At 44.7% G+C, this 21836-nt stretch overlaps 1 protein-coding gene across 3 annotated transcripts in view; it reads right to left on the bottom strand.

Annotated features, from left to right (window-relative positions):
- Positions 1-21836, bottom strand: part of PRDM16 (PR/SET domain 16) — a 284274-nt gene that overhangs the window by 122912 nt on the left and 139526 nt on the right. For all 3 annotated transcript variants that reach the window (XM_058855066.1, XM_058855067.1, XM_058855068.1), the window contains exon 3: positions 15521-15571. In XM_058855066.1, the coding sequence (XP_058711049.1) occupies positions 15521-15571 (51 nt within the window). The remainder of the gene's footprint in view (positions 1-15520; positions 15572-21836) is intronic.

The raw sequence follows: 21836 nt of genomic DNA, 5'->3' as shown, positions 1-21836 counted from the left end.
TATTCTGTTTAGAGCTCTCTCCTCATTGGGGATGATGATTGACTTTGTAACCCAACAGCACACATGACCCAAACTCTGCTCTGAGAAGGGAAACAATCTGGTTCTCAAATGGATTTTTTTTTATTTGTTAATGGCTGATCCTGTTTCCAAAATGCTGGCTGGAGTTGTCAGGATTAGTGAGAGCCACAAAACCAGGACTGCAGATGCAGGGTGCCCCAAAACAGACAAACAGCTCCCTGATGGGTGTCAATGTCCCAAGGGGAGCAAAGTTTCCAACACTCTCGTGGCAAAATTCAGAATTATCAGGAATTGCAACACATCCTAGGGTGGAATTCTGTTCCTGGGAGACTCCACAAAACCCAGCCTGGACTTAAAGCCCTTGGCTGGGGGAATGTGGCACTAAAGGAGCCGCCTGGGTGTGATAACAAAGTTATCCTAATCTGTCCCTCTTGTGTACTGGGGCACTCACACATGCAAATCTTGTCTTGTTCCACCGTGTTTGTTCACCTCCAGAGTCCTTCGGTGATTCAAATCTGTGTCTTACTATCCTATAATACCCTTGTCTAACAGTTCTTTTTAAATGCATGTGTTAATTATCTTGCCACCGCTGTAATTTCTCCCTGTAGTCCATTAATTAAGAGGTCACAATCTAAGAGCATGTTTACCCAATAAGCTTTCTTTTTTAATTATCCTAATTGCTTGGATACTGACAAAGACTCCATCCCTCCCCTTCCTCCGAGTGGATTAGAAAACGACATTTCAAAGCCCCACACAATGATGGGTCTGTAAAACACACATATATTTATATCTGTTTTTATAACACCGCGATGTTCAAACATCAAAGGTCAATGAGACACAAGGCACTGCATTTGCATGGCTGTATAAAATGTAGAGACAAACTGCCCTCCATTAATTGATCCATTAGCCTAGAATGTTCTATCGGTCAGGAAAAATATAAGCAAAATCTTCAGAATAGGAACGAGATGGTTGTTCACAGCTTGGTGTGTCCTGGAGACTACCAGAGTGTCCTATCTTTGCCTGCTCCTGCAGGGACAGCTTTGGATAAAAGCAGGCAGAAATATAAATAAAGAAGGAAAAAGGCACTCAGCTTTCACTGCAGCAAAGATCAGTTTTATTCTCCCTGTCCCCAGCATTCCCTTCACATAGGTCACATCTTGGCAAGCTGGTCCTAATACCTTTTTACTGACTTTGCAGAACTCAAGAGACAAAATCTCTACCACTTAAAAAAATTTAAATCTTTCCTTTTGTGAAGTTTTTAAAAGGGAAAAGCAGTTATTTGAATTCCAGATAGGATTTTAACACAACAATTAGCAGAAATCATGCCCAGAAAAATTACTACTATGACAGAATGTGGAATAACATTTGATATGTCAAGGAAAGTGATTTTTTTGTTTGTTTGTTTGTTTTAATAAAGCCTACATCTCATTCAGACCAGTCATCTCAGGAACTATATAACAGAAGTATAATTACTTAGAAATTGCTTAGGTAAGCGTGATTGATGCATGGTAAATAGATGTTTCCAGCACTTATTGTTTCTTCCTGATAGATTAGGAAAAGTTGTTTAACAGTTCATTTGACCAGTCTCTCCTGGTGTTTCTCGAGTCTGGCTGTGCCAGTCAGCACCAGCAGCTCCTGGTAGTTTAAGTCTCTTTAATAAAGATTAAGATGTCAGAGGTCCTGCATTGCACAAAATCCCGATTTTATTAACTTCTCATTATCAGCTGAAATATGAAGTGCATTTCTTTTCATCTGGAGAGCAGCACTTTCTCAAGGGAAAGGACACAGATACATCAGCCACATTTAGGGTGGTTTAGAGCAGGTTTGCCACAGCCTAGGCTGATGCTGGAAGCTTTTTCTCACCCAAGGGCATTCCATATGTGGATGTTTCTCCCCAGAAAGTTTGGGTACCACGGCTGTGGACAGGTTGCTGAGCTGGCAGTGGAGCTGAGCACTCACACTCCAGCACTTCAGTCAATCCATGAAAGAGCAGAAAAAGTGTTGGCTAGGAAGACTGAAACCTCAAAAGTCAGGACTCAGCCAACATTTCCCTCCTCACACCCAGCAGATGTTGAGGAGTAACAGTAGCAAGACCACACAAAACTTCTTGAAAGGGATCCCAGAGGTGTCCAAAGCGCACCCTGACCAGCAGGCAGATAAATTGTGATGCCACCGAAGTGAACTTGGGCAGCACCTGATAAAGTGAAACTGCAGCAGCCCGAATGTGGCACTTGCAAATGTTCCTGTTCAATCCTGTGTGTTTTATCACCACTCTCACCCCAAAATCCTGCAGGTTTTGCACGAACAGATGCTGCAGCAGGATCACACTCCCAGTCATGCTCTCAAGGGATTTCTGAAAGCTGACAAATTGATGTATTTTGCATATTTTAAAAGCGAGTCTTTGTAGAACTTCTCATTTTTGCAGGCTGCTGATTGCAGGGAGGGCAGAGCTGGCTCTGTGTGTGTTTGAACAGGCTGGCTCTTGCTGGGAAGCTCTCCATGGAAAGAGTTAAGAGGGAAAAACAGTTGTTGTGGTGTAACCCGGGCCCTGCAGCACGGGATCCCAGCCCCAGCAGCCTCCCGGGAGGGTTAAGCTCTATTACTTCTGGTCCCTGACACTGCTAATGGCACTCTCTAACTAATTGCATTTCTATACCTCCACATACGGCTGGGCAACAAATAAGCCCTTTAATCAAACAGCTTCATCTACTTCTAATTAATTCAATTTCTATGCCTTTTTAAGAGCACAGGAACATACAAAGATAGAGATGATGGAGCACGTTCCGTGCCCGGCTGCCGACAACTGCTCTGCTCAAGATGTGTCCCCACCTCACACCTTTCGTGTCCCACCTGCCTGGATCAGGTTTTTGACTTTTCTGCAGTTTGTTCTTTTGATAAGTGAGAGTTTAGGGGATGTGGTGATTCAAGAGCCCGGAACCCAGGCCCTGTGTGCACCCTGAGATCTTTTCTACCCACACAACGCACCTCCACCAAAGCCCACAGGTGGCTGTGTGGAATCATCCATGTTTCCCTCAGCGAGTTGCTTTTGCGTTTGTCACCGGGTTTAATCGCTTTTTGTTCCATCAGAAGCAGCGCTGGCCTTGCCCTGCGGGCGCTGAGGGACGACTGTGGCATCAGCTGAGCAAACAGAGGGGGGTGTTTGCACACCCAGACCCAACGCAAAGCCTTCAGTTCCAGGGCCACCAACTTGGAAGGAAAAGCCGATTCCTCCCCGACATTTACTTCTTTGATAAAACGGGTCGATGTAGCAGGAAAAACAAAACCAAAAATATATATCCCCCCTCTCGGTATAAAGGCTAGAGAGGCACATCTGCCGGGAGCTGCCTGTTGCAAAGGTATGTATGTACAAAAGGCACGATAAGTGGGTGCTGAGCAGCGAGGAGTGGCAATTATCAGTTGCACATATCATTAGAGTCTCTCAGCTTTTCAATGGCACGGAGCTCCCGACGCCGTGTTTGCTGGGCCAGGTAAAAGGGGACTCTTAATACTGTGCAAATATGACTTACCAAAGGACTTTGCTTTCTCACCTATTCTCGGGCTTTTCAAATCAACATTATTAATTGGTGGCTTATCGGTAAGTGCTGTCTGGCAGTTAAAGGATGTTTCCACCCAGTGCAACGATACATAGAAACTCAGCAATGTCAGCCACAAGGACAAAGAACTTCCATGTTGAAACAGAAAAATGCTTTGACACCTTAAATCTTCTTTATAAAAGCACTGAACATTCCAGCATTCACTTGCAGCTGTTATTCGATATTCTATCATCCTTGTTTTAACTTAATATATTAATTCAGAACTCTAGCTTACAGTTTAAACTATTAGACAGACCTTCCTCCCTTCCCTTTCCCCTTCCCCTTCCCTTTCTCTTTCCTCTCATTCTCCTTCTCTCTCCTTCTTTTTTTCTCTTTCTCTCTCTCTTTCTCAGTTTCTTTCCTTTCCCTCTGCTTTTCTGTTATCCAGGTATAACCACATGTTTTAGAATCTGGATCAACTGGTTTCCATGCTGGATAACTCAGCTACGTGGGACTTTAGGACTTTCAGCCCCTCAGATCGCCTTGCTCTCCACCTGCCCGCTCTCCTGAGCACCAAATCCACTTGAAAACGGAGAAAAATGTTCGGCTGATAAGGAAAAGCGAACACAAAGAGCACGACACTTCCCAGGCACCATTAAAGGGAGACAAAAAGAGCCTAGAAGGAGAAGAAAAGCTTTCAGTGGCCGCAGCTCGCATTTTCCCCGCACGTGCGGAATGAAAGGGCAGCGGGGCTGTGCCTCCCTCGCTGCCTCTGACAGCGATGAACAAGATAACGGTGAGCACCATGAGAGCTGCGCCCGGGAGCGAGCTGGGGAAGCGATCCCGGCTCATTCTCATTCTCATTCTCATGCAGGACTGCGGAGATGCAGGCCAGCCTGGCAGCTGTTCGTCTGAACTCTCAGGAGCCTGCAGTGGCAGGGATTTTATCTCCTCCCCAGAGAGCCCCCGGGTACTCAGCTATCCCAGGGGCTCGTTTTTCTCAGCATCCAACCCAAACCTTTCTTGCTGCAGGACTGGTTCCTCCTGGACCTGTTCTGACAGGTGTGTGACACAAATGAGCCTTAATGACCCTTAATGCAAAATATGTATTTCAGCTGCTTTTTTTACAGCATGACTACTGCTTATGTTAGAGAATTTCACCTGTACAAGCACAAAATCGGATTGAATTAATTTCTTTAAAGGGTTTCTCTGCTTCTGAAGACCGTGTCCCTCTGCCACCACTCTGGTTTTGCAGTTTTACGGCATCAGACCTGCGAACTGAGATGCCCAGCAGTTTTTTTTGTTTTTTTTTTGGTTTTTTTTTTAAGGAAGTCATTATTCATTGATATTTAAAGAAAAAGCAAACAAATATTTGATGTGGTGTGTTAGCATGAAAGGGGGACTCCTGTGCAAGCACAGAAAGCACAGGTGAGCTATTTTATAGGAGTGAAAACAACCTGGGGGGATGGAAATGGGGCTACTACAAAGGTAAATCCCGGCTGTGTAAATACAGAGAGAGAAGTTTGGTTATCCTCAAAGGGGAGACAGAGGTACCAAACACATGGCTTTATAATTCAGAGTTTGACATCTGTAAGCATCACAGAAAGATAGCACAAAAAGCACAAGACTGAGGGAAGAGCAGAGATACAGGAGGTCAGTGAGATCAGCAGAGAGTCTGTCCTACCCAAAGAGAGTCCAGCAGGTTTTCTGTCTGACACTAGATGTTAATTTAACCACAGAGCTGAGAAATGTAGCTGGAAAATCCCCTCTCCCTCTTTAAAGCCTAAAATCTGCTTATTATGCCAATCAATTTGTGATTGTGCTTTGTGGAGACCCAATCCATGTAGATATATTAAAAAAAAGTAATTTTCTTGAGTTCTACTCCTCTGCAAGAAGCAAAACACACTCAAAGCCTTGTCCAGCTCTAAAGGATTTCTGAACTTTTAGAGAAAATCGAAAGTCCATTAGTTTCTTTTCTCATCATTTATGTGCATAAGCTTCCAACACTTCCAGGCTTTCCCTGGCATTACAAACAGAACAGAGAAAATGCAACAAGAAAATCTATTCCTTGGTTATTTCCAGCCCAGTTAGTTTGAGGAATTAGAAGAAATCTATGAAAGAATAAAAAAATAAAGTCATGTGCAAGGTTTTCGTGGATATTTTTCAGACCAAAGAGGTTCTGATGGATTTCAAAGATGCATCCAAACTTCAGAGTGAGTTTCCAAACCAAACATGGCTGCAAACCCTGACATCCATTAGCTGCTAGCTTGCCAACCTTCCTATCATGAAGCAAAAAAGGACCATTTAAGATCATCTCAGAATATTCTGCTTTCATGGCCATTTTGCTCTGTAACACTTTGGAGTCACCAGAACACAAATATTCATGTTGCAAATGGTTAAAGCCTTGCTCCGGGCCCAGCAGTAAAATAGACATACACCAGGATTAAATAATAAATCTCATTTTTCTGACTTCTTCACTCTGAGAAAATTGTGCTATCAGGATAATAATAATTAAAATGTCCACAACTGACCATTATGACTTTTTTTCTTGGAGTTAAATACTTGAAATAGCAAAATGAATCATTAGGCTGTGTGAAGAGCAGCTGGACACGAAGTGTTTTGCCTAAAGCCAACCCAGCTCCTGGATGAGGATGGGATTTGCTGGATGGTTGAACATCTCTGATATAGCAATGCCTTGGAAAAATGAGAGTGATTTAAATCTCACATTTCCTACTCCAGGATTGCCCAGTTTGTACCTGTTTTTAGCAGGAGATGCTCTGGAGTCTGCAGGAAAGGCCATCAGAGCAAAGAGCAAAGGAGCATCTGGTGAGCAGCAGACCTGGAATGGAGGGTGGGACACTATTCCAATCCGAAGTTTTTATTGGCAAAAGGACTGGCAAATACAAACTGCCAGGAATAAATTGCTGCTGGAACTCAATGGACATGTTCGAGTCATCAGCAGACACAAAGCCTGAGAGGAAGGATCTTACTCAGGGACAGCACGACCTCCTTAGGAAAAACTACACATCCTTCCTGCTTGGTATTGCAGGAAACCAGGAAAATAACCCTCCAGTGTATCTCTGGTCCCAACAGGAATTTAGGGGGAAAAGAGACACCCAGGCAGAAAAAATGGAATGAGGTCACTGTGAGGGGCATCCCAAGCCCAGACAGAGCTGAGTGTCCAGCTGAGGCTGTTTTCCTGTGGGTGGATTTACATGGCAACCCTGGCCCCAGCACAGAGGTTTTCCAGGATTTACCTTTTTTAAGATTCCCATGACAAGGAAAGTGATTAATCTCCATTTCATGGCAGCAGGAGCTGAGCAAGAGACTGCTTGGGTTTGCCAAGATAACCAGGAGAAAAGTCCAGCTCATTTCTGGGCAGTACTACAGAAAGAGGGAAAAAACTGAACCAGGTATTAAGGGAAGAGATGAACAATGAAAGTCAAGACTATCCTAGTTTTACATATAAATATAAGAAATTGGAAGGGCAAACATTGAAAAAATTAAAGTTCCTCTTGACTAGTTTTTCAATTGAGTATTTCAGGAAAGAAGAATTTAACACTGTCCTAAAAACTACCTTGAGGCAGCAGCACTGATACAAATTTCCAGAGTTCTCCCAGACTTTCTGTGAGGAAGAACCAACATTCTGGGGCAGAGGAGCTGAAGCTTAAGACTGCAATTCCAGTGGAAACTCAGAGAAGCAGTTCCTTTAGGAGCTGCGATTTATTCTTCTGGAACAGAAGGAATTATTGCACCAAACAGGGGCTAAGATGTCCTGACAGCAGCAGTGCAGAACTATCTCTTCAGCAGTTATTAATGAGCTGGAAAAATGCTGTGAAGCAAATGCACCTCCCCTCCCCAAGGCCAGAATTCATGGCAACAAATCCCTAAAATAATCAGCTAACTCTGGAAGATTAGGAGAAGGGATGCCTCCAGATGACAGAAGATTTCTTAATTTCAGTTACTTATAAGGTCACATTAAGCAGGAGAAAAACTTCCTCTGAAGTTTATAAATTAGTTTCTAATCTATTCCACAGCTTTCAGTATTTCTGGTCTACATTCTGTGTTACAGTCTAAAATAAGAAGGGGAAAAATGTAATAAAAAAATTGAATCACTTGGGTTAGCCAAGAAAGGATTTAAGCACTTAATTTAGACTCCTGCTGCTACTATCATTATTATATCTATAGTTTTATATATATTGATGTACATGTTTGCAGAGTGTTGCTGAAATTTCCAGAGGGAAGGCACCACTGAACATCACAGAGGAGCTGACTTCTGGCAATTACTTTTCTTTATTTTTCTCCCCAAACTGTCCTGTGAAAAATAAATTTGGTTGCGTTGTTTTTTCTTTCCAGAACATGTATTTTATCATCTCATAGAAATCTTGCAGGATATAAAATCAAAATACATCAAAATATATTGTGCTCCTGCAATGCCTGTGGGACAACAGTCCCACCTTCACTGCTCTGCAGATCCTTGATTTATTTCTAGAACAATATATAAAAACAAAACCCAAACCAAAAAGCATTTTTTTGGTTTTATGTATATTTATATTCAATTATTGTTCACTGGCACCCAGTTTTCTGTGTTCTGGCTTTCATTTTTTCAGCAGCACTATCGGGGTTGAACCCAATTTCTAGTCACTCTGGTAGTTACTCACCCCCACACTCTCCCCTTGCCTCCCTCCCCAGCTGCTGTCCAGGTTTTTTGCTTATCCAGGGAGCTCCAAGAGGCTCCTACCTGACCCAAATTCTCCTTCCAGTGGGATTAACCCAATCCTGCATCCCCCTCAGAATCCCAGGTGACACTCATGGAACCATCTCTAAGGTATGGAACCACACAATAAATCCCGATTCCAGATCCTCCACCAGAACAGAAGTCTGTCCTGGAAGTGATCCTTCCTCCCACACTGAGAAATATTCCCTGTTCCACATAAAAATCTGGAGCAGGTCCCTCCTCTGCTGCTGTATCAGCTCCCACCCCACCCAGAGGTGATTCTGAATCCACACCTGATTCCAGAGCCTGATTCCAGCAAAACCCTGGTGGCACACCCAGCTCAGCATCCGAGGAGGAACTGCAGAGCAGAGGGAGGGGAGGGGGCTGTGTGTGAGTTACCTTCCAAGTCAGCACACAGCCCCGAAATCCCACAGGCTATCATTCCAAAATTTGTGATGTTTTGTCTACTCTGGTGATTTAAGGTTTGTCAGAAAATGTCAGAAAGGCCACGGGGCCAAGGGCTTCCTGATGACTGAGGATTTTCTTTCACATGACCTTCCTGAAGTTGATTTTGGGCTCCAGACAGTGCTGCCTTCAGCTCTGACAGGGGCCGGCTGGCAGCAGATTCATGGGGATCTCTGGGGCATTCTGGCATTTTCAAACTGAGCCGGGGCTGTAATGCCTCCTAATCATCCAGAATATTGTTTTACTGGAGGGATGGAAATGCCAGCTCCTCACTTTGGTTAGCAGGGAAAAGGAGCCCGTGCTCCTGATGCAAACAATTAAAACCACATCAGATGTGAGGGGATAAACACCAATGCTGAGTATTGGCATTGCATGTATGATACTGCATTGGCTTTTAACAGAGGAGCACTGAAATTAATTTTATTGACACAGAGAGAAAAGGAGGATTGGGAGAGAAGTGTTAAAACAGTTGTGTTCAACTCCTAATTTGCTTTGAAACTGTTAATTTGAGTTAAAACTGTTAAATATGTGTTTGTGAGCATTCCCACAAACCCCAAGCAAAGGGAGCGGGGAACAGCACATGAGGGTTTCACATTATTTTGGAAACTCTTTGATTATAAAAAAGTTTATGAATCTTGAGTTTGCATGTGTTATTAGCATAACTGATTACTTGGTCAAAATCTCTTAATGAGTCATGGAATGGTTTGTGTTGGAGGTTAAAAATCACCCAATCCCACCCCCTGCCATGGACAGGGACACCTTCCACTATCCCAGGCTGCTCCAAGCCCTGTCCAACCTTGGGCACTTCCAGGGATCCAGGGGCAGCCACAGCTGCTCTGGGCACCCTGTGCCAGGGCCTGACCACCCTCACAGGGAAGGATTCTAAATGATTTATTTTGCCAAGGGAGCAGCCACCTGCCTTCTCATCACCACAGAAATGCAGTTTCTAACTCAAACTCAGCCCAAAATCTGTGTGTCTGTGCTTGAGATGCATCAAGACTACAAGGTGACCTCTCCTAAATCTGCCTGCAGTTCAGGGACACTTTAATCTGAGGGGATGCTGCTCACTGCAGCCGTGTGTCATCTGAGCCATGAGTGTGAGCAGCTCAGCAGCACGTTTTGGACACCTCCTCAGCCCCAGCAATGCAGGGAAGTCAGACACAGGTTGTAAATCAGTGCTGGAGTACAGCTTGACATCACAGCTCTGGGGTTTACACTGGAGGGAGGAGGCGAAGAACCAACCTAACTCACAAAAAGATCTTACTTAGAACTGTGTGAGGCTTTCACACTGTGCCCAAATTATGTGCCACGTTATTTGCCACAGAGAAATGGGAAATTGGCATTAACCAGTTCACAGCCTGCAGCTGTGGGAGCCCTGGGGCAGCCACTGTTCCACCTTGTGCCGTGTGTGTGTGCCGGGGGCTGCCTCAACATTCTGCAGATATGGAGAGAGCAACTTAACCACTGCAAGTCCTCTTAACTTGGCCTGATTTATGGGCTCAAAACCCCCCGAGATCTTTTCATGGAGCCATTTCTCATACCCACACTCACTAAACAACCCAGCCCAAACATCTGTATCACAGAAATTCAACATACAATGTTATTCCTGCAGAATAATTTAACCATCACTTTCTTTGCCGACTTTTCCATGCCAGCCTTACACCTTTTTTTTACTTTACATGCTTCATTTCAGCAAAATCAAGGATGCAAACTTCTTAGAAGTACTTAGTTTCCATGGAAACCTAAGCTGACCGCAACATTATTGTTCTCAAGAGGGAACTGACTTTACTATATGTTCATTCACTGAATTAATGGACTCCTGGTTCTTTTATTAGCAGCTCTCTAACAATAGAAAGAGAGAAATGTTATAAAAAAGACTCTCAGACAACTGTCCACTCTTTTGTCCAGGGCTTATTGGAATGACGCAAGTCTATTCAGGAAAAGATTATAAAAATCAACTCAAAGCTGCCTCTGTTTGTAGCCGCTAAATATACCTTTATTTCATAAAGATACAACCTATAAAACAAGCAAATTAAAGCTCTTTCTGAAATAGTAACTGTGAAGCAGCAGCCCTGAAGAAACAACAGGGCTTTAGCTCCCAAATCTGGGGTTGTTCCCCCATCCCACAGGATTGCGGAGCATCTTTAACCCCCAGTTCTGTGTCAATTCTCAGCCAGGATGAGGACTGTGCACAAACTGGGGTGAGGTGATTCTTCAATACACAGAAAAGTGAAGAAAACTCACCGAAATCTGTGGGCTTAAATCTTCACTGAGAGTTTTAGAACCCCTTCCACGAGCTGGGGCTAATGCACCCCTGCTAAGTGCAGAAATGCATGTGCAATTTGTGCTGCAAGGGCAGCAATTGGAGCAGGCTGGGTCCAAACCTGCAGTTTGCTCTCTCAGGGTGCACAATGTGCTGCCAGCCCCTGCTCAGGCCTGGGGGGGTTTGCCCTGCCCAATAATTGCTGCACAAAAGACAGTGAACAGCTCCCTTGCTCGTCCCTAACTACCTTCCTGACTGCTTATTGAGGTCTGATTTCTTACTCCTCTGGGTCATCATTCATCAGCCCCGCAGATCCCGCCGGGAGAGCCCGGCCAGACCTCTCCACATCCCTCCTTGCCAGAGGCCATTCCTGATATAGAAAATGTCTTCACAGCGACCCGGCGGGACGGGCTGCGGCCATAATACCCAAATAATCATTTTGCAAATTATCATAATTATCAATCAATCATCCCTGTGCGAACAATGTGCTCCTGAAGTATCAGATGGTTCCTGTGACCTGTAGCATTTTGGATATAATAATAAACCCAGGGAGATTTATGGCCCCATCCCGCTTCACATCTGCAGCAGCAAAGCACTCGTTGGGGTTTTGCTTCTGCTTTAGAGCTGAAAGCTTTCCTCATACCTGGGTTTCTTGTTCTTGATGGTTTTTTTAAAAGGCCAAAATTTCCAATCACACCCAGTTTTCTAAGATTCACTTTATTTCTTAAAATAATTCTGTGTGATTTGTGAGCACAGAATAATCATGCTGCTTAAATTGCTTTTACTCCACAACCTCATCAGCATTATATTTACAGCTTCTAATATTTGGCAATGTAGGAATGAGACCAGCCAGAGGAGGGGGGAAAATTGGTTTTGTCTTCAGTTTTTGTTGTGTTTTGCACAATACCAGATTGAATCCAACCCTTTTGAAGCCGATAGCATCTCCCGCTCCCTGTGCAGCACATTCTTGTTAATGGATAAATTCAACCTCTCCAGAAAGTCAAAGAATAAATTTAAAGCCTTTTGCCAAATGCCTATCCTATTGGATTTTGATAAGACGGCTATTGAGCTTTAATAATGTCTTCTATCCTTTTTCAGCTGGCCCTTAACATGTCTCTTTATTTGTCCCTAAAGCCTCTTCAGCGATGCCTTTTTATTACAAGTCTCTCAGCTTGCTCTCAGGGGAGACAGGGTCGACAAGAGTGATAGATAGATAACTCTATAGATTATCTCCCACAGATGTTTTCTCTCCAGTAGCCCCTCAGGCTATTCCCTCTAAGTAAACAGAAACTAAATAGAGAGTCTACTGAAGAGAGAAGTCCCTGAGGTCCCTTGTCACCATGGTCAGAAAAACAGCCCAGCCCGGGGAGGTTGGCTGGGAGCTCTGCACACACAGAGAATCCTTCCCCAGCATTCTGGAACCCTCATCCAAAGTGACCCTTGGAGGGGAGAGAAATGCATCTGCCTGGGATAAAAAAAGGTGGTGTGTAATGGGTACAGGCCTTGCTTCCTGCTGGAGGAAGTAGAAATCGTTCAGCTCAAAGTTAAAGCAAAATGACGACAGGGACAGCTACAATGACAACAAGATGTTTTTTCAATTTATTAAACGCAGTGGAGAAGCTTGGAAAATTCAGAGGGAGAGGACACTGAGCTGCTCTCTAAGGAAAATAAACAGAGTGCAGGGACATGGGCTGGGAAAAAGACATTTGGGAGCAGGGGACAATAAACCCACAGATATAACTCGTATTTTTATCTCTGTCCGTGTTCAGCTCACAAAAATAACTAAAATAAGCAACTTTCCTGTTTTAATATTGCTTTCATAACTGATGATTTAAAATTAAACAAACAGGATGAGGAGCTTGTGTGTATTTGTTGAACTAAATATCAGCAAGCAAAGGTGATACAAGGAAAGCTTGTTAGGTATACACCACATTTCAATCCATGGAGCAGCATAGGTAAAGAAAATGATCCAGGATATGAGTCCTTTAATGACATTGAATTATTCCTGTCAGACAACCACTAACAAAGAAATCAGCCTTGCGGTGTTAGCAGCACAGCAGTCCCAGCAGAAATAACAGTAACACGAACCAAAAAATACTGGATACGGTGGGAAATACTTAATCTTTGTGCTCCAAGCCAAAAAAAGAGCCTGTACTATTCTACTACAAAACAGGCTCTGCTGTGCTGCAACTTCAGACTTTTCCCTGGCTTTCAGTTCATTTAAGTTATGTAAAAGAGTGTATTTTTCCTGGGAGCTTAAGAGCAGAGAGAGTTCTGAGATCAGTTTTAAGGAGAGGTTGCTTGCTGTACATCTCGCTATACCTCTCGCTGCCATCACCTTCCCTTCCATGCTTTTTCCTGGTTTTATAGATTTTTTTCTCTGCATTCCAGATTTTTTTTTCTCTTTCTAGTCCTTGTTAGTGTCCAATTCTGAACCTGGGATGCAGCAGTCAAAGGAGCCACTGAAATTATGGTCTCTCCAGCTCCGATTTCCTCCCCTCCCAGTTTAAATCAGGCCACCCACTCCAGTTACATTTGTCTTCAGTCATCTTCTCGCCACCAACTCATCTCTGAAGGAATAGGAATAAATTGAAGTAAAATCTCAACTATTGTGTCCTCAGGGATATGACAACTGAATGATTTAGAGAGGCTGGAAAAGGAAATCTGCTCCCAAGAGGGTTTTGTGCCACTGGAGCCAAATGCCAGAGTGCTACTTCCAAACAATTGAGAGATCCTACAAAAATTGTCCGGAGTGATTTCTTATTCTTTAGTTTTCATTTTCTTCTGACTGAAAAGCTGTCTCGCGGTAGTCTTTTCACAAGCCATAAAGTTTAGACTTGAACTCTTTACCTTACTGCTCTGACCTCCTTTACCCCAGCTGTAAAACCCTACTGCCCATCCTTCAATAAATTTATCACCTCATAAACTCCCACTACTGCTTCTCTACAATGCATTTAAAAGACACAAGTGGAAGGCCAGGCCTTCCCCCCTTGTCAAATATCACAATTGTCCAGTTTTATACCTGCTGCACAGGGAAATATTTAAGGACATGGAATTTTTCAAAGACCTGCAGTTTTTGTAACAATCTCCCTTGAAATAAAAGCACAAAGTTTAAATATAAACCCATGGATTGAACATATAAAACTGCCAGTCTCGTGTTTCCCTGTTTCACACAACTCCTGCTCTCTTTGGGGTAATGCAGGTCCTGGAGGTATGGATGGAGAGTTCATTCATGATATCGTAATTAAAGACTGAATAAGAAATAGCTGAGCCATGGAGAATTCCCTCCATCCTTGTGGGAAGTGAGTGGGGATAATGAGAACCTGCCACCTTGTCACCATGTCTGTCCAGACAAAAGGATCCCACAGAGGCAGGGACAGACACCCCATGAGTTATGGGGGTGCCCAAGGTAAAAAGTTCAGCCCTGTTGCCACAGGTTCCTGGCAAGGTCACAGCATGCTCAGAGGATGCTTCCTCTTGGAAGCCTTGGAAATAAAACCTGATTTTTTATTTTTTAACATGGTAAGAATAGAACAGGCCATACTGGACAAGTGTCTAAATCCCTTTTCCCAGCATGACTCTGGAGCCTGGCAAGGATTGCATTTCACTCTGTTTGGCAGAGGGAAGCAAGGGATTCCTTTTAGTTTCAAGAGTGCAGAAGCAGCATCCTTCATCCTGAAGGACGAGCAGCAATGGCAGCTGTGGCAAGGTCCAGCCTCAGAGATTTCCCACTCTCAAAAACTTCATGTGAACATCCTTTATAAGACAATTGCACATGACTCCTCAGTCACAACCAGCTCCTTATTTCAGTGAGGACGCACAAGCTACAGCTGCTGAGAGGATCTAATCAAACCTGACTTGAAACACTTTAATCAACAAAGCTGTTAACCAACAGATCCACATAGAACAAAAGCTCATTTTAGAGCTTCTGACGGTAACCCCAACCCAAACAGCAGCCTGGCTACCAAATATGTCACGCTGAGGCTGCCTTCCAGCTCCAGTGGAGACATTTGTGCAGCTGGGCTGAGTGTGGAACACATTTTCTCTGGTCACTGTTACAGCTTGAGCCCCACAATGTGATGAACAGCACCACTAATACATGGGCTGAATTGTATCCTTTCACAGACCTACTTCTTTTCTCTTGCACTTCACATAAGCCACATTTACATGCTGAAATGACCTCCAAAAATTTAGCACTTTAAGCGAAGGACCAACATTTTCTTTTACGGGAAAAGAGGTAAATGAGGTTTCTCGCTTTGGCCCAGCAGCTGTTTGTGTTGTAGCTGAATCAAGGAATACCTCAAACTATTATTTTCTCTTTCATAATGACTGAAATCACAAAAAGACAGAAAAATAGGCCAACAGAACCACAACACTTAATCCAAAAAAGCAACAGCAAACACTGGAAAACTTCTACGACGTTATTGCCATCAACACCTTAGTTCAGAAGTGAGGGAAAGGTGTCTGGGTGTATTTCCAAGCCAGGAAATAAAGCAATTCCCAGAAGACTGAGCCATGTCCTACCTTTTTTATATTGCCCTCCTGGGAGGTCACCTCAGGGTCAGTCAGTATTTGCTAAGGAAAAAACAGAATAGAAACAAAATTTGAGTTGCAGCTAAGAATGTTATAAAATAATAGAGATTAATATTGCTGTTGTTTTGATGATGATGAGGAGAATGAATAAATATTATATTATTGATAATAATGGCCAAAACTCTCAACTGCACCGAGATGCTTTGGAAGTTCAATGGACGGTTTTCACCACAACTGTTATATATATTTTAAGGTTTTTGTCGCTTCTGTGAATAACTCCCTTAGGTTTGGCAGGCAAGCAGAGGTTTCTCTCCCACAATGCAGGTGTGGACAACACAGGCACCAAGGGTACAGGCACCCACGGGCTTTCTGGAATTGGGTCCCTCTGGAGCAGGGACAGATCCCGGGATGCTCCGGCCCCCCAGGGCTCCCGGCAGCTGCCCTTGGAGCTCTTTAATTCCCCCTCCAGCCGAGGTGTGGTGGAACAAGTCATTAAATCGCTGCTGTGCTCCACCTCAGATTAGCTCCAGGTCAGCGGGCATTCGGGGAGGTCAAGTACCTCAACTTTGCATCACCCTGGATACCCCACCAGGGTAAACACACCAGGAACGGACCTGATCGAGCAGCGCTGGCCAGGAATTCCAGCGGCTCCCAGTGCTCTGGGGGGATCTGGCATGGCTGAGGGCAAACAGACACCCAAGGGCAGGGTGGGACAGGGTGCTTGGGGCTCCCAGACACGGGGGAGGCGATTTGGCTGCCAAAGAGCAGGAAAAACCTCCAAGGAATGGAGATGAACATGCAAGGAAATGCAGGTTAAAATGGGGAAGGGGAAGGGGAAGGGGAAGGGGAAGGGGAAGGGGAAGGGGAAGGGGAAGGGGAAGGGGAAGGGGAAGGGGAAGGGGAAGGGGAAGGGGAAGGGGAAGGGAAGATCCATGGCGTTTTAGCAGCTGAGGGTTTGACACAAAATTCTGGGCCCCTTTGGCCATGCCCAGGTGAGATCGACTGATTTACACATTTCCAACCCATTGCCAAATCCCCAGCACAGCTGCACTAACAAGGGGCTGTGTTTCCATGGGAAGAACCCCAAACCATTCCGTGCTTTACACCAGCTCTAATGGACGTTGAAACTGCGGTTTCCAAGATAGCTGAGAGCAAATAGGATCAAGAGGCAAATCCCAGAGCAATAAAATTCTGTGTTCCTACCGTGGAACACCCTGACATCCCCAAGAATGACTGGAGTTAAACATCCATCCTGCCTGTTCTGGATGTCACCAAGCTTCCAGGGAATGCTGACTGCTCCCAGTGCACTCACCAGGAACCAGCAACCCCCAAAAGCTTGGGAGAATTAGGCCATGAAACTTTCACAGCTGAAACAGAAACACAAAACAACTCCAAAACATCCATGGGATGCAGCTGCCTCCAAATGAAGCTACTTCCCTGTAATTATTACATGCAAAAAGCCTTTGGATACAATCGAAGAAGTGCCATTAGAGTGTGTAATCCACCCGTGCAGCACCATAAACGTGGAGGGGAAAAAAAACTCCAATGAAGTGCAAATTGGGCTGTGGTGGAGCCCTGTATAAACAGGCTTAAGAGTCAGGAATTCCTGAGTCAGAATCGAGATGCCAACACAAGCTTCCTTTTGTTGGTTTGGACAGAGCTTTGCTCAAGGGGCAAGTTCCTTCTCTCAACCCCTTTTTTTTCCCTTTTCAATTCATAGCAGATCCTGAATTTCAAAGTTCTTAGGGAACAGAATTTCTGTGAAGATATTTCATCCATATTCAAAAGTGGCCATTTTGCAGAAAATCCTTTGTAGGATCTTGCTGCTTGTTCGGAGTATTTGAAAATGGCTGAGTTTTGATATTTGGTGAAATCCTTTTTCAGTTCCCACCTATAAAAAAACCACCAATAACATGAAGAATTTTAATTTTGATGGAACCATCTCTGCACTCAAACTACCAGAACATGGACAATTAGTGGTGCTGAACTGACTTGATGATTTTAAAGGTCTTTTCCAACTTCAACAATTCTGTGATTCTCTGGGTGACAAGGTGTTTTAGCAGTCGTGGGAGAGCAGGAACTGGTTTAGATTAAATATTTCATGCTTTCTTTACACTCGATTTTGAAAAAAGATGTTCAAGGTGTTATTGTGGGCCAAGCTCTACCATAGAGCATCTGCATTGGCTTGGACATGTCCCACAGCCCAGTGTCCTGAATGTCCCGTTTTCCCACTGCAGCTGAGCAGCTTGGCAGCTTGGGATGGTGTTGGCACTGGTGGCATGTCTGTGGAGGAGCAGAGGCCAGAATTCCAAACCTCCCTTTGCCCAGCCACTGCTAGGGCTCCAAATGAGCCTTCAGAAACCTTCCTGGGAGCTGGAGGGAACGTCACAATTGTCCTGCTGCATTCCCAGTGTGGAATAAACACCATCTGACAACACCTGTGTCAGCAGACAGCAATCCAACAGCCACACCAGGTGCCCTGGAGCCAAGCCCATCCTGGGATTCCACGGTACATGGGATGGGGGTGATGCAACACCGGGATGTCCATGGCTCCTCCTGGTTAGAGGGGAGAGGCAGAACCAGGCTAAGCAAGCCACAGATGTGATGTTTATTAAGAAGAACAACAGAAGATACTTTGAAAATCTGCTCATTGGGTAATTTTAGCTCCGGCTGGGCTTCATCTCATGCGAATGCCACGAGACTAAATATAGAGGTCGACGTGTGCAGTGGGCTGCACTCCTGCACTTAGCACAGATGTTCTTAAATGTGCTCAAAATTTACACCACATGCTTTTTCTATCAACTGATCTGTTGATTTTAGCCAGGGGAAAGACAACATGTCAGCAGCAGCCACGTCAGGAGAGCCTGTGCCTTGGGCTGGAGGTGGATTTGCCCAGCTGGAGAGGATTTCACTGCTTTTCCTTCCCTGGGCTCAGGGAATTGGTGGCACCGGCATCCTGCCTCAGTTACAGCAGTTAGGGATGTGCTAGAATTTTTGCAGAGCCCCCTGAATGTATACTAAACATGTCAAGGAACACCATGTGATTCTTTTTGAAAAACAGTTTACAAGCTGGCATTCTCCAGCTGCAGTTAACCCTAATTTGATTACATTAGTGAGACAGATCACAATGAGCTTATGTAAATAGTAACGTTATCCATTCATTCCCCCAGCTCAGATAACTGTCATTTAGGGGGGGAAAAACCCCCAACCCAAACTTCAATAGGCATGGCCTGATGCATTCAGCAAGACATGGTGCATTCAGCAAACTCTGAAGGTGAAGATGACAGACTGGAATCTGCCCCTGCTGGATTGCTGTGTATCTGGATTTTAAAGAGGTATTTCCACATCTGCTCCAAGCTGGAAGGAGAAGAGAATGCCCAGTAATTGCACAGAAGTCAGGAGGCAGATAACAGCACTGCTTTCAATAACTTGGTCTTTATTATCATCTGATTTTTCATCAAGAGCTCAGTACACCACTGATGACATCAGTGATGCTCTCAGCTAAGTGAGCACTTCAAGGGTTCACCCACTGCCTGGGCACCTGCCTTTGACATTGTCCCTTCCCAAACCCTCCTGCCTGGGTCAAGGCACTGGGGACATCACTTCCAGTTCTGCAACCTGGGCTGTGGCACCTGCAGCATCTCAAATCTGCCTTACCATGCAACTGGTTCAAAAAAAAGAATATAAAACACTTCTTTTGCCTTAAATTAGCCAAGAGCCTGTGATTTTTACTTGCACACAAGTTCACATGAATACTTCAGATGAAAGCAGAGGCTCTGGCCCTGCTGTGCCCAATTTGTGCTGTTCATAGATGGGTTAATGGCAGAGTTACTCTGCTTGTCTGTGATGGCACAGTTGTCTACATGGACACAGGAACAGCACCACCTGCAGAGCAAACAGCTCCTTCCAGCCAGTCTCTTGTGACTTTAAAAAATGTCTCAGGTCAGAAGATCACAGAATACCCTGGGCTGGAGGACCCACAAGGGTCATCCAATCCCAGCCTGTGGCCCTGCACAGGACACATGCTGTGCCTGGAGCTCTGACACTCACACACATCCAAGCTACTGAGCAACATCCAGAGCAGCACAGCACCGCTCTAACCTGGCAAAGGTCATTCCAGCCCCAAGCAGTACCCACCACCTCCAGGAAGTGGTTTCTGAGCAGGTTAAACCATTTGGACAGCACTGGAAACACCTCTCCTGTCCAGCACCTCGAGTGCTCACACACTTCACCTCTTCCCTGCAGCTCTGTTCCACCCCAGATTAGGAGAAAATGCTGTTATTAAGCTATAAATCTTGCTCTTCATAATTTCCATTAATTATTCCCTTAGAAGTTTTATCTTGCCAACTCCTGAGTGGGCTGGCCCTGGCCCAGTTGCATATTTAGGCAAGAAGTATCAGTGAAATGAGAAGAACCAGGAATGTCTCCACATGTAAGTGCTTTTCTGGCCATAGGCCAGGAGAACAAAGCACCTTGTGGGACCCAGGCACAAAGCACCAAAACCCATGGTGGGTATTCCATAGGGAAGAGATTCTTTATCATTCTATGTTGCAGCAAAAGAGGCCGATTCGGGCAGCGACAATTCTATATCTACTATCATATGATCCCAGACTGGTTTGGGTTGGAAGGGGCCTCAAAGGTAATTTTGTTCCACCCCCTGCCACTGCCAGGGACATTTTCCACTATCCCAGGTTGCTCCAAGCCCCATCCAGCCTCATCTGGGACACTTCCAGGGCAGCCAGGGCTTTCCTGGGCACCCTGTGCCAGGGTGTCCCCATCCTCACAGGGAGGAATTCCTTCCCAATATCCCACCTAAACTTCCCCTCTTGCAGTTTGAAGCCATTCCCCCTTGTCCCATCCATCCAGGCCCTTGTAAACAGCCTCTCTTCATCTTTCCTGTGGGATCCCTTCAGGTACTGTCAGACCCCAGTTAGGTCACCCCAAAGCTTCTCTTCTTCAAGATCTTCATATATATTTATATATATATCTATTCCAACACAGCAGCCCACATAGGCACACCACTGTGGATGTGCATCCATAGGAAAACCAGACGTGGAGGAAACCCACAGAAAAGTATTTCAGCACTTAAACATTTAGTCTTTCAGCCCTACTGTTAAAATAAAGGGATTTTATAGCATTTTCTGGCCAACAGTTTACCAAAATCTTCCATTTTTCTATAGTAAGCTAATCTGTGAGCCCTATTAACTCGAGGAAATTTTCAGTATCCTGCCTTGGGAATTTGTAGTGAATGTGCCTGGAATAAGAGGGAAGGGAGGAAAGCTCATCTCTGAGGGGAAGAATTCCCTCTCCCTGCTGGTGAGGGAAAGAGGATGAGGAGCACAGCTCTGACTGGCAAGGAACAAACCAGGGGCTGAAAAGAGTGGAAAGAATAAACCAACCATTCACTGCTAAGGGCAACCCCTGCACAGTTGGGAACACTGGGGAGCAGCCAAGCTGTGGTTTGTGGCCCAGGAAAAGCCTGCAAGGCCATGCCACTCCACAGACCATTTTATAACCATTTCTTTTTCAGCTGAAAGCCTGGGTAAAAAGGTAGGATGGTGCTGCTGGAAAATAGTGCAGAATTAGGAGGGATCCACGGCCCAAAATTTCTGGAAATCTGCTACAGGGAGCACCTCTGCACTTGCTCATGTCCTCCATGGCTTTACAGAGGAAACCTCCCTGTTCTCTAAATCCCAGGAGAACAAAATGCAGTTTGCAGAGGTGACTCAGGACAGGTTGTTCCAAATGGGGTTCAAAAGAAAGGAACATCCTAAATCATCCTTTAGTATGAAATAATGTGTTTGCACCCACAGACCGAACTTCAGGGAAATGTCAGGGGAGATCATGTGAAGAAAAATGGATGTTTAAGAACAAAGACTTTGAGAAAGAACACAAACCTATGATTTCCATCCATGGTATCACAACTTTTATCACTGATATTTAAAGACATAACTCCTCCGTGCCATTGGGATTGAGTTAATTGCAGCTACCAGGAAGTCAAACAGGATCTAATGGAGAGAATTTGCAGTGACTTCAATGAGCTGAGGACTCAAGACTTCCAGCCAAGACAAATACGAGAGGGGACTGATTAGGAAATGTCACCGTTTCTCCTGCCAAGCACTCAGGGCCTGGTGATAGGAGAGTATTAAATATAATCTCACAGTCTTTAGGGGCTCTTTGATTTTATATTGCATTCTTATCAGGTTCTTAAAGTCCAGTGTTAATGAGCATGAGAAACTCACTTGATAGTTTGGCAGTTTTGCTGAAATCAAATGGAGTTCATTCAGTCCTGGCCCGTGGATCCAGC

Source organism: Poecile atricapillus, chromosome 22 (assembly GCF_030490865.1).
Source record: "Poecile atricapillus isolate bPoeAtr1 chromosome 22, bPoeAtr1.hap1, whole genome shotgun sequence".
Classification (NCBI taxonomy): Eukaryota; Metazoa; Chordata; class Aves; order Passeriformes; family Paridae; genus Poecile; species Poecile atricapillus.
This window is presented reverse-complemented; position numbering and strand designations above follow the sequence as displayed.